The sequence below is a fragment of the Lagopus leucura genome, unplaced genomic scaffold (assembly GCF_019238085.1).
Source record: "Lagopus leucura isolate 7727_CA_CO unplaced genomic scaffold, USGS_WTPT01 Super-Scaffold_100075, whole genome shotgun sequence".
Classification (NCBI taxonomy): Eukaryota; Metazoa; Chordata; class Aves; order Galliformes; family Phasianidae; genus Lagopus; species Lagopus leucura.
The window spans coordinates 487,410-500,754 of record NW_024962315.1 but is presented as its reverse complement, the minus strand read 5'-3'; the positions used below and the strand labels follow the sequence as shown (position 1 = coordinate 500,754).

At 38.8% G+C, this 13,345-nt stretch overlaps 1 protein-coding gene across 9 annotated transcripts in view; it reads right to left on the bottom strand.

The window, feature by feature from the left end:
* LOC122188688 (ankyrin repeat and KH domain-containing protein 1-like) overlaps window positions 1–13,345 on the bottom strand; it is a 104,501-nt gene that overhangs the window by 64,152 nt on the left and 27,004 nt on the right. For all 9 annotated transcript variants that reach the window (XM_042887191.1, XM_042887190.1, XM_042887192.1 and 6 more), the window contains exons 3-7: window positions 6,611–6,767; window positions 4,277–4,424; window positions 3,422–3,569; window positions 2,189–2,422; window positions 567–661 (exon numbers count right to left, since the gene is read on the bottom strand). In XM_042887191.1, the coding sequence (XP_042743125.1) occupies window positions 567–661; window positions 2,189–2,422; window positions 3,422–3,569; window positions 4,277–4,424; window positions 6,611–6,767 (782 nt within the window). The remainder of the gene's footprint in view (window positions 1–566; window positions 662–2,188; window positions 2,423–3,421; window positions 3,570–4,276; window positions 4,425–6,610; window positions 6,768–13,345) is intronic.

Here is a 13,345-nt window from a genome sequence, read left to right as displayed (position 1 = left end):
CCAAAAGCCTAGAACAAACTGCCTACACGCAACACACTTGTTCCCTGTACTGGTGAAATGGTAAGTGCAATGCATTAGTCATTCAGTTCAATGCACTTCTGGAAGGCATACACCACGATGATCTCTGAGGTCTAATTTATAAACACAAAGACAGGAAACTAGCTCTTTTACACTGCAAAAGACACAGTGACTTGGTCTCAACCTAATACCCAATGGCATTGCAAACTACTTATCCCTACACTTCACATAAGCAGCTTTTGAGGGTGACAGAGCCCTGGGACGGGCTGCCCAGAAACACGGTCAAAACTTCTTCTCTGGAGATATTCAGGAACTGACTGGATGCTTCCCTGTGCAACCTTCTCTAGGGAACCTGGATGGTCTGGAGAGGATCTCCAGTGGTCCCTTCAACTCCCCATGTTTCTATGACTCCGTGGTTACAGCAGGAACTGAAACACTCACTTGCAGACCCAAACTGGATTGTTATGAAAAGCTCATTACATTTATTTTATCATCTCCTCTATTTCTCTCTCACTGAAGAAGCAGCAGTACAGATAAAGGCTATTTACCATGCAGGCCTCCATTAACGCTGTGTGCATCTCATCTGTTTTATGTTCTTGATCAGCTCCGGCTTCAAGCAAAAAACGAACCATATCTAAATGGCCTTCAAATGAAACAGGTAAAAGTAAGTTAAATGTTTAACTGCAAAAGCCTTTAGTACTACAGACAATACGTTAATAAAATAATTTAGATTCTCATAGCTTACTATTAGAAGTTACAAGTCATAAGCCCACTCTAAGTCTTCTGATGAGTAACGGAGAATGGTCAGCCATAAGACTTTTTCAATGTCTTTTTCAATGACATTAACTATGAAATTAAAATAGACCTCTAATTTATACAATAGAAACATTTCCTTGTGACTTCAAGTTACAAAAGACTGTGTAGTTCCTTATTCAACAGAACACAGACGTATCATTTGAGTATTCCAAAGCAGCACAAGTTTTGAGAGGGGAGCTATCTATCTTCAAAAATATGTCCATATAGATCTGAGCTTCAAGCTTTTTATTCATAGCTCTTGGGAATATTTCTGAGAATTTGAGGAACACAGAATGATATAATGTGCATATATGTGACACTACTTTAAAAAAACCTCTACTGAACTTCCGCAAAACCTGTTTTTAACTCAAATCTATTATGGCTTTTGTTGTCATAGAACGTGTCCCTTACAAATTATACATTTTATCTTATCCTTCAAAACCAGATTTTGCTTTACACAAATTCATAGGAAAACAATGCAACTTAATTGTCTTGCCAAAGATGACACAGGAAATCCCCAGTCAAGGAAGATATTGCATTACATCACTCCTATTATGTTTACAATGAAAGAAACAGGAAAATTCCTTCAAACATATCCAAAAATGCTACTACTGAAAATTCTCATAATGAACTACTAGTACATGCTGCAGGATATCCATGATGGAATCAGATCCGAGCCTTCTGATGAATTACAAATAACTTGTATCCTCCAATTCTAACTGCAGAGGCAAAATGTAAATTACTTTGACAATAATCCGCATGCTTACAGCTTCTATTAGGGGAAAACAATTGAGGAAAACGTTACAGTTTTTAGTTTGCTTTCTTTTGAAAGAAAATAATTTGGTTGGTGGTTCATTTGATTACCGTGGCACTAAGTTATTTTATGTAAAAACTTTGAACTGCAAAAGAAACTAAGTCCACAAGAGGTCATAATACACAATTGAAAAACATCCTCCAAAATTACACTGCAGAAAGAGTATTTGGTAATCATACTAGCATTTTACTCCCACCAGTTATTACAGAACATCCAATCTAACAACAATTTCCTAACAACTAATAGAGATGTTTTCAAAACTTGCAGGTAGTTGGTGAGGAGAATCTGAATGAAATGGTGAATGCAGTAGTGGAGGGAAAGAAAGTGGTGCTGCGTCAAAGCGCAAGTTTGGATGTAGCCATTCACAAGATTTCAGCTCCAGCATGCCGCATATGTCCACCACATCCGAATACAAGCAGACCACTACACCAAGGAAGAATATCTCCTGACATCAATTTTAAACAGTTAAGAAAATCAAAAGTTCGGTTGGAAGTTTCAGCTAGGTAAAACCCAGAAATAAATTTCGTCAACAAAAATACAAAACAACATACGAGACAATACCTTTGTAGCATGCAAGTGTAAGTGCACTTTCTTTGAACTCGTTGGAATGAGTATTGATTCCTGCACCATATTCCAGCAATACTCTTGCAACCTCAACATGACCTGCACTGGCTGCTTCCATTAAGGGGGTATGCCCATTCTCATTATGGTCTTCTATATTAGCACCTGCTTTCAATAGCACCTTCACTATGTCAACAAAGCCCCCAGCACAAGCATAAGTGAGCGCTGTGTTCCCTGCAGAGAAGAAGAAGTTACACGTAAGTCCTCTTTGTTTCCCACTCCTAATACACAACATGAAGTTAGTTTTAAAAACCCTGAAAAAACAAGTACACCACCAGGGGCAGCCTCTTATGTCACAGTAAAGTTACTTCAGCCAATATCTTCAACGCAATTATGAGAGTTTTAACACGTAATACTCAAGCATTTTTTTCTTTTATTGTCAAGTTTCCTACTTCGACACATAAAAAGAGAAAATCATTGATCTTCTTCTGTGTGAGTTTTTTGTTGTTTTTGTTTGTTTGTTTTGCTGGGGTTTTGCTCTGTTTTTGTGTTGGTTGTTTTGGGTTGTTCATTTGTTTGTGTTAAGATGGCACCCAGCAGTCCTTTAAAAAGCTTCTATTGGGTGGATAAGAATAAACTATTACAATTTATAACTCTGATTCTGAAAATGTTGGCTCACATTTTAAGTTTTACTCTCAATTCTAAGACAACTTCCACTTAATACAACTAGATATAAAAAAAAAAATGAATGTTACCTACTTAAAAAAAATTAATTCCATTTTAGAAAAATTAAAATGCAGGTTAATACTGTCAGCAAGGTTAGTCAGGTTGTGGTCAAGCATCAGCAGTGTGGACAACACTCAATGCTTAAAGAACTGTTATACTTTGGTAAAATGCAACAGACCAAAATAACTGGTCTTGATCAGGTATATCCAGTAAGAAGACAAATGTGGACTGTACAAATGAGAAAAACTGAACTCAATGCATCTTTCTGGTCATTTAATACCACAGTAGACATCTAGGGAACAGTGCTTTCCATTCCAGTTAATGCTGAAAGCCACCATTAGAGTCTCATCTGGCCATTATTAACCATGTCCAGCATGTATCTAGCCTATTCTTAGTCATTCCTGCTGTGCGTACTTTAAGTTAAAATACCAGCAAAAAAAACTCACGTTCAGAACAGAAGCACTTGGCTTATGCTCTAGTTCTGTTCATTTTTTCAGTTTCTGTTACCTGTTGAAGACTGAGCATTGACATCTGCACAATGAACAAGGAGAAGTTTAACAATATCTACGTAGCCTCCGCTGGCAGCTGCCATTAAGGGAGTTATGTCTCCTTTATTCCCTCGATCTTCAACATTTGCATGCATTGCTAGTAGCACCTAAAGAAAAAAAGTTCACTATTAGAATGAACAAATTCTTGCACTGACATTTTGATTCTAGTTCAGTGGAGCTTGACACTGATTCCCCGGTCAGTCATGACATACCCTTACATTAAAATACCCACAGCAGTAAAACACAATAGTACTCCTCAGGACCACAAGTAATTACCCACCTGCACTATGCTCAGCTTAAGGTAACACTATTTTTCTACATTTATTCATATCTGTTAAAATCAACACTAAGTTCAGTACAGTACTGACATTTTCAAATGTCACAGAGCAATTCACTAGCCAAAATGACAGCAGATATACTACAAGTTTGCATTAATGACTACAGCCCACATTAGGTTAAGCTTACAGGTAAACAGTTCTCCCCCATACAGCTGTCAGCACAATAAACATGAAGCCAGTCGCTTTCTGAGAATCATCACTTAAGCCAAAAGGACAAATTCTGCTCCTGAATACACATGTATAAAAGCCAGATATTAACCCAAACTAATTCAATGCTGATGGCATTTTACATTAAGAAGACAACCAGTATCTGTGTGCTCACATTAAGCGGTATTAACTACTAATAACTAATCCAAAAAGAGTTTTTTGGATTATAAAAACTGTTTCAATTGTGACAGTTAAGGCATTCAGGTATCGAAGAAAGCCCTTTAACAATGTTTCACAAAGGTTTAGTTGTGACTGTATTTGTTACTTACTTGTGCCAATTCGTAATATCCTGCTGAACAGGCCAAGCAAAGGAGACTCTCTCCTTCTTCAGTATGTTCATTTACACTTCTTCCTTCATCCAGCAGCTTCCGGACAGCATTTACATCCCCATCCGAGCACGCTTCTGCCAAACTGCGACTGGAAAATCATTTACCACAGAATAAGCACGAAAAAGAGCTGCAATAAGGGGTAGTTTTCTTATGCACAGAAGAAGTCCTAAAAGCTCAAGACATCATCCTAGAAAATATAGCTTGCAGATGCTTTTTAAGAGAAAAGCTCACACATACATTATTTTCACTGGTGAAATGGAAATAAAGACCTTCCTCATGTTCACATTTGCTAACTCATTCAAGCTTCATATAAGCTACATACAGAGAAGAGTGCTCAAAACTGGGTATCGCGCAGTGTGTGCAAAATACAGAGGTAAACACTCACTGATGTTTTATTCACTCTTCGGTGGAATGCCAGATAGACACAGGCTATGACTGTGGCAAACCACAGGTACAGAGGTAAATTTCTACTAGAGAGAAAGCCAAAAAGTGAGTAGTCCACAGTAACCACTAATGCTCAATACTGCAATATGCCAAACTTTCTTACCGCTGTCTCTCCTATAGTAGGATTATCTCCTTCCAGCACTAGCCCAAGCTTTTTCTTTCAAGGAAACAAATTGATTTTTTATCTCCAAATAATTTTCAAACAAAGAAAAATCCTTACCTCACCTAATGACATCTTAGAGGAAGAAAAGAGTCTTACACGCTTATCCTGTTTCTTTTCATACAACCCTGAGAGCATTTAACACAAGTTTTCAGATGTTCCTGACATGTAAAAGCTCAGGAAGTATATTACCACTACTTTAAACATCCTTAAATTTTGCCTTCAACAGAAGAGCTATTTTCCTTACAAAAATACACTAAGCAGATCTAGAAAAGGTGAGTGAGCTTCAATTTATTTTGAACATAGTCATCTTTCCTTGAAATCTTTTTCTGTACCAAAAAAAGTCTAATTCTAAGAGAACAGTTAAAGCACTGCTAAACACTTAAGTTTAAACAAGAGCAAGTCATACTCAGCACCAACTCAGTTACACTTACCCATATGATAGAAAGTCAATTTAGAAAATACATGGGAGAAATCACTGTCCCTGAGCCACTAGTGTACTGGCTGGAGAAGGGAAGGAAGGAAGAGCCTTCCATTATAAACAGTAGTGGACTGCATGCAATGCAGTCCATCCTGGTATAATTTGTGTAAAAAGGAGGGGACCTCATTTAATTTAAAAAAAAAAAAAAAAAAAAGCTAAACACTAACATACTCAAATGCATTAAATACCTTAAATTTCTACTTCTCTTCTGTAAAAGAGACAATCATCCAAGAAGCTTACTTGCAATGAAGAATATATCCATTTGACCACAAGGCTTCATCAGGAAAGCACATTAGTTTCAATTTTTCAGAGACAAATAGTTAAACGAATAATTAAAGCCTTATTTGAAAACATGAGAAGGAATTCATTTGCAAGACACTCAAAAATGAGCTACACTGTGCTAGTAGCTGATAGTTAAGCTGAGATATGACCTGCAGAGAATACCCAGTACCTGGACCACTTTTATTTGCTTCACTTCTATTTTCAGTATTTTTACAAAAATAATTGAAAACTAGATCTACATAAGAAATGCTTTGAATTTCTGATGAGATTTCAAGATCAGCCGTACACGCAATCACATTACCTTAACAGTTTAGGAACAACCTCTATTCATTTGTCAGAGTAGAAAATATTCCAGGACCCCTAACAGTGCTTTGAAATTACCAATGGAGAAGAAAGCTTTCAGATACCTAGGACAAATTCTCATTTCTACAGTCATGGGAATTGAACTTGTCCTCATTAATTACTGCATCTGAAGAGTTAGCAGATATATAGCGCTTCCTTTTTCCCCCAAGTTCCTTAAGCAAGATTCCTGGGGAAACTGCTACCTATTAAGTGTTTGTACTAAAAGCTGGAAGATAATATTACGAACCAGATTTCTTAGTTTCCAGCAAAACATAAAGCAGTAAGCAGAGAACTATCTCCAGCTCTTCTATATGGATAAGCTTAACCAATTTTTCAAAATAAAGAATTTGACCACCTAGCACACAGGAAGAGCAGCATGTCCTCTAATCAACACTTCACTTGCACATCTAAAGTTAAAAACCTGATATGGCAGCAGTTAAACCTTCAGTTTATCTGCTAGTACGGCACATATGTTACTGAGGACTAACTGTAAAAACTGAGTTTGAAATGAGAAATATCAACTTACATTCTAGCATTCAGAAACCAAGGAGAGATCAGTACATACTTGTCCACCTGCCCTGCATTGTGATTGTTCTCCGCCCTCATCCGCGTCAATGCAGCAGCAGCTTCATCCAGTGCACAGCTGACAGAGGATGTCAGTCTTCGGAGAACCTCAGGATCTGCGAAGGCTTTACCATCGGCAGTGGACAATTTACCAATTCCTTCAGTGCACGTTCGTTCAGTGAGGTTAGTATGAAAGTCACACAAAAAAAATGCAAAGACACTATTTTAGATTTCAGCCACATGCACTATTAGTTAAAAATCATTTGCAAACATGCCAGAAAATTAGCTATGTAACACTAGCAGTTAACACTTGTCTACTACCTGAACATTTTTAATTGTAATAAGGTAGCAATAAAACTATTTTCAACTGGCAGTTTAAACACCCACTGAAAACTCTCAACTCATACCTTTGAAGAATAAAACACAAATTAAAATCTCTAAGGGGACTAAACACAAGCCCAGGGGTAAAACCCCTGCACAAGTTTGGAAAGCAGGCATTATTCCACAGTCTTGGCTTTAGCTAATCTACACATGAAGAATCTTCTACTTCGCACATGCAACTCCACTGAAAATGAATTGGACTTGCTTCCAATGCATTATTTCTAAGAGCAAGAAAAAAAAAATATATGTATATATTAGCTTGAATTCCCACTAATTTAGTATTCTTAACTGCACACCTCCAGATACAAATATGAAATAAAACTTCCAATCTTTTATGCATACTTGAAAAATAATGTCACATCTACTCTGTAGTGCTTTGGTAGCATAGAAACACAGGCTTAGCGAACTTTGGTAACAAGTCATTTGTTTCAGACATTTTCTTGGCTACTAGACTAAATCTGAAGGGCAATACAGAGTATCAATCACCATAAGCTATTTATCTCATTCATTTGCATGGCTGATATAAAGTCACTGTACAGCTGCACAGTTTATTCCACACAGGTTTTATTACACACAGCCCCTCACAGACTGGAACACAGCGAAGAACTGAAGCTCAGTTCATTTTATAATTTAAACACCACTGCAATTGCTACTGCAGCACATGCAGAACCCAGATTTGCCTACACTAATGTGAAAACAGCATTAAGGGAAAAGCAGAGGTATAGTACAAAAAACATTTTCATGTGGTAGAGAAAGAAAACAGTTACCGGTTTATAGATTAGCTACCTTCACCAGTGATGAATCAGTAACTTCTCAATTCCTTAGTTGTTAAACAGAGTCAAATTAGATATAAAACTCCGGGGGAAAAAAAATGCATTCTATATCTCTGAAGATTTGCAATTTGGGATGTGCGCGACTGATTTACATCATGTTTTGCACAAGCCAGTTTGCAACTACTACAGTATAGATACTGAAATCACACTTAGAAAGTTTCAAACACTGTCTCCAGATGATGCGTTTCCCCAGTCTGAAAGCATTCAATAATTTTCACAGCAATCCAAGAACCAAGACTTGCCAAACTTTAGCACCCTGATAACAACTTGTAACAGCACAGGAGACACTTTGTCTCGTAACCCATATGTATGGGAACTGCTGAGTCACGGCCTAAACCTCTGATTGATCACCTGAGGTGAGCACTGAGTCAGCCAGAGGAGCACAGGTGAAGGCAATTCTCCTGTGCGCCGGAAGGGGTGGAGCCAGGCTGCAGCCCTCCTAGACCTATTTAAGAGCTAGCTGCTAGGGGGGAAGGATCTCTTCTGGAGATCTACTCTGCTGGAGTTTTGTAAGTGAGCCCAGGATAGGGGTAAGCTTTCTATCTATTCTCTTTTTGTTATCATTATCTGCTTTGCCAAACTCTCTTGTTTATTTTGTAATTATAGCATCTTGATATTCATTGATTATACACCATATTACTGTTAGAGAGCTGCTAAATGTTGGCTTAGAGCATTCCCACTCCAGGTTGCTGGAATAGCCAAGAAACCCTCCTCTGCCAGCATGAAAGACACCATAACAGGTGCAACAAGCATACCAACACGACGAAATTTGCATTGGTGGCACCATGAATGCATCTGCTTACAGCATACTGCCCAAGGAAAGGAATGGAATTACTAACTCGCAGCCCAGCACCAACAGCATATCTAGGACCATTGTAACCAAATAACTAGGACCGCCTCATTGAGCAAAATGGAAGTGGAAGGAGAGAAATCCATAGGATTTAGAGACATGATCCTCAAGCAAAGGCTTCAAGGACCAGCACAACAATTATCTTCTACGTTGAAGGCTTTCATGAAGGGAACTGAACACCTCTGCAGGCAGCAAAGGACCTGAGAAAAAAGAACTCCAGTGAAAAAAAAATTACCTAGATATCTGAAACTGAACTGGACAGACAAATCATCCCAGTAGTCCAGCTATCTGGACAGAATTAACCTCTCTGCATCAAGCAGGAAAAGGATGAGAGACTTGCTGCAGAAATATACACCCAGGTGACCCTAGTGCAAAGGACTGACTGCCTTGATCTCGTAGGCTAACTGCACTTGTCTTTGATCTACTTACTGCCTAAGAGGAGAAGCAACTGGATCTAATCAGGATGAGATACAGACAAGCATAACGTCTGCTTGGCTATTGTCTCCATGATGCATTCATGCACAGGATTTCTAAAACTAAGAGGAACACATCACAGCACATATCTAAGTCTTGTGCCCTATGAAGACAAATGGAACTCAAACAACTGCAGAGCTCCTGCCCCAAGGAATTGTTTCCATGGATGACAATCAGTGGGATCCCAGAGGAGCCACAAACTCACAGACTGGTGGGCTCCTTCTTCCAGCTGCTGTATGTACAGATAGCTCACTTCACACTTTCCCACTTTGCTCCAAAAAAATGTGATATAATCACATCAGGACTTTCAGAGTGTAAGCTGCAGAAGCCATTTATTCACATCACCAGCTAGGGCTCAACAACCCAACTGACATTCTTTGTGCTGATACTTTTTTTTTTTTTCCAAACCAAAAAGTTCACATGAACATCAGCCCACAAATCAGCCATCATCACAGCGCAAGAATCTGACCACTTTTTTATGCATGCTAAAGCTAATCAACAGCTATGCAAGACACCAGAGCAGGTGTGTTAGGCTAGACACAACAGAAGGGGACAGCAGGATACTGCTACTGACACCCATTCATTTACTTCCCTTTTACAGGTTTACAGTACCATATAAACAATTGCTCAGGTTTTACTATACTGTCATTTAGGATGACTATGCTGTAAGGCTCAGTCATCTGATCTCCAATTTGTTTGCTTTTGAGTCCACTTAATAGCTATTTGTTCTTGTGTCATTCACCTAGGTGATTAAAATATCTCATGCAATAATCAGATTTTCTAGGCTCCTCTCATCCTTTGAAAACTAAAAGCATTCTCCAGAAGATTCTCCACACTCATGATCATTTAAGTGCAAGATTAACTCAACTTCTCATGTTATTGAAGTCTCACTAGCACTCTACCGAGTCACAAAATTGATAAGGACCCTCCGAAAATGGCTAAACCAAAAACTACAGTGTTTGGCATTCACAGCTTTCTCTAGCACAACGGCACATATGCAAGAATGCCAACCATCAGAGATGGTTGTGCAGCACGTTATTATTTTTCCCTCTGTTAACTGCCCTCTTTTCATGCCTTGTATTTTCAGAGCTCGCTGAAAGATAACATTCTTCTCCTTCAATGCAAGTCTCTCTTGTCTCCAAAGTCTTTTTAAGATCAAACCAAGTGAACAAATATTTAAACCACACCCCAAAGTCATAACAGCTCAAAAGTCACACATCAGTAAGATCCTAGCCTCTAGAAAAGATAAGTGTATCTAAGGTATAGAATCTTCCATTCACTATTTGTTCCCCTCTTGCAAGCTCTAGATTTGGGAGAAACTCCAAACAGAAGAGACTTCAGCAAGAAACCATTCTCATTTCCTCACAGCAAAATTTCTCAGCTGGAAGGCATTCTTTCATATGGAACTAGATACAAAGACTTGTTTGTGCTTAAGCATAAGTTTTCCCAACATCTTCCGAGATGATGAGAGAAGTTCAGCACTTCTGCTTGAAACCAATCATGTGGCAAGGTAAATGCGTCGTTCTGACGTGACATTATGGATGAGCATACTCAGTAAACCTCAATTCAGAAATCAACTAAGACAGACTGAGCTTTTATGGTCTCATGGGATTCCTGCAAACAAAACAGATAGGCAAATTTAAAAAAAAAATAAATAAATATATCGATTGAAGTTTTTATCTGATCACCCCACACACACAGCCAAAGCTGGCCATGAGACTTCCTAATGTTTCAGTTCTTCACACTGCTGTAGTTAAGGATTAACAGCCTTTTTTAGCATCCTAACCTTCACAGAAGCTGTATCTCTACCCAGGCAAACGTTTCAAGCGTCTTCATGGAAGCAGTGTGTATTCCATACGTCTCAGAGCTGATCCAAGGGGGTTAGCTGAACATGGCACTTTCAGGATGCATTTGAGCAGCTGTGCCTGCCCAGCTGGCCCATCAGACCCAAGGCAGCCTGTGGCCAGCCAGCACAGAGTAACAGCAAGCAGTCCTCCAGCAGGTCTCTCTAGAAGATCCTACACTGCACAACTGTCAAGACTCCATCACGGACTCTGCAATCCCACACAGCCACAGAACAGCTTCAAGTTTTCTCAAGCGCGGTACCTTCATAGGAGAAAGAGTCGTCTTCTCCATGAATAGTACCAGAAACACAGGACAAAAGAGGATAACAAACTTAGGCACCAGAGGCAATCCAACTAACAGTAGGAAGACTTTGCTTAACTCAAGTAAGTCTTCCAAACAGTACTAAACAAACTAAAGAATTCTCCTGCAAATAGCTGGACTGGCTTAAGAGTTCCTGTGACAAAAGGAGCTGCTATGGGGGCCAGAAGAGCTCCTCAGTGCAGTGCAAAGGAAACTTGAAGTTGTGCCTAACTCGGGAAAAAAAAAAAAAAAAAAAAAAGACAATGACAGCACTACTATTTAAAATCCTGGCATGTCTGAAACATGCCCTCAAAAATCACAAGAGGTTTGTAAAAGTAGATTTGGCTTGACTGGGGAAAGAGAGAAGGAAGAGCAGGAGTAAGGTGGAGAAAAAAAAAAGCATCCGGCAGGAGAAAAGAGAACATCTCAATTGTAACCACAGACATTTTTATTACCTAGCAGTGAAATATTTAGACCATAGATAACAAACTCACAGAAGCTTTACACTCCTCCCAGCTTCTTCCCAAAAAATGTCCCTGAAAAATAGTTGTGTTTCTCAGAATTTTCTCATTTAAGACACTTTCCTGCAGGTAAGGTTTCAACATTTTTCTTCCCAGAGTTGTCTGCCAGAATAACAAGTTGAATGTGAACTCCAAGGTGAACATGGCTACTAAGTGGCCTAGCAAACACCAGAAGCCATGAGAGAAAACTATGTAGCTAGAAACTGAAGAATTCCTGCTTGATGGTGACAGCAAACAGCCACTAGGTTACCTCAGCTACCATCGCTCTGCGATGGTGATTCACAATGTCCAAATAGCTAGATTTCCTTCTATTATTATTATTATTATTTCTTTTACCTTTGTAAAAAAAAATACAACTTTTTCATCTTTCAAGGCTTTCCTCATTTTAGCCCTATCAAAGAAACATTAATTCAAGTGCAAGGTGACAAGCTACCAGATACAATTTTTGATGCTTCTGATTCATTATGGGAACCCAGACATCCAGATGTGCTCACCACTGATCTGCATGTGCATAAAATCTTACTGATCAAGCAATCAAATGCACTTGCTTTCTATTCACGTAGTTAATACAGAACCATCACACGCTATTCCTACATTAGTTAGTTTATAAACCATTTTCCATACTCACCAGATGCAAAATTCACACCTGAATATTTTACAGATAGATGCTCACACAGAAAACAGTTTTCTCTGACATCTGTTAGTAAGTCTTGCTCTTTACAAACTGCAGCCTCTTCTCCAGAAGGTTTTTTTCCCCACAGCTGGAGCCCTGCTACTTGTGTTCTTGCACAGCATCACAAGTCCTTCAGCACTGCTGAAGCAAATAACAGCATGCAACTGCACAGGAACTGCAGATGCTGCTTTGGCAATGCAGGGGTGGATGCTCCAGCAGTAAGCACAGAAGGCAGAAACATCTCAGAGAACAAATGGCTTTCACCCATCTCACTGTAGATAAGTGCCTGGGACAGGTATCTACCCTCAGATCACCTCTTTTTCAGAGAAGCAACTACGATTAGGAGAAAAGTAATAACACAGTAAGTTTACCTTCCCAACTAAACAGTTCAATGACCAAATTGCTTTAAGGAAAGCAAACCAACACAAAGCCTGAAGAATTGCATTTAAGTATCAGAAAGCAATTGTATTTCTTCTAGCAAATAAGCAAAAAATAAAAACACACTTGTTCTAGATTGGTCTGAAGTATTCAATTTTTGTTTTCTTTTTAAAAATATTTAAAGCTTTGATTCAGTATCTAATGAGTACCTATCTCACACCTATGAAATACTACAACCAATTAAGGCAAAAAATATTTAGTAAGTGCTGAAAGCTATTACACAGGAATTCTTAGACAGAAAGACAGAAATTCTTACTCTCTATCGACCACCAACAGCTAGAATTCAATTGACATGTAACTGCTCACTTTTAACATTGATCCCACAGTACCCCTGCCGGCCAAAGCATCTGCTCAGCTAACACACCGAACAGGCAACAAGATGGGAGGTAAGAAAGAAGCACTCTCTCCAGTCCCAAGATTT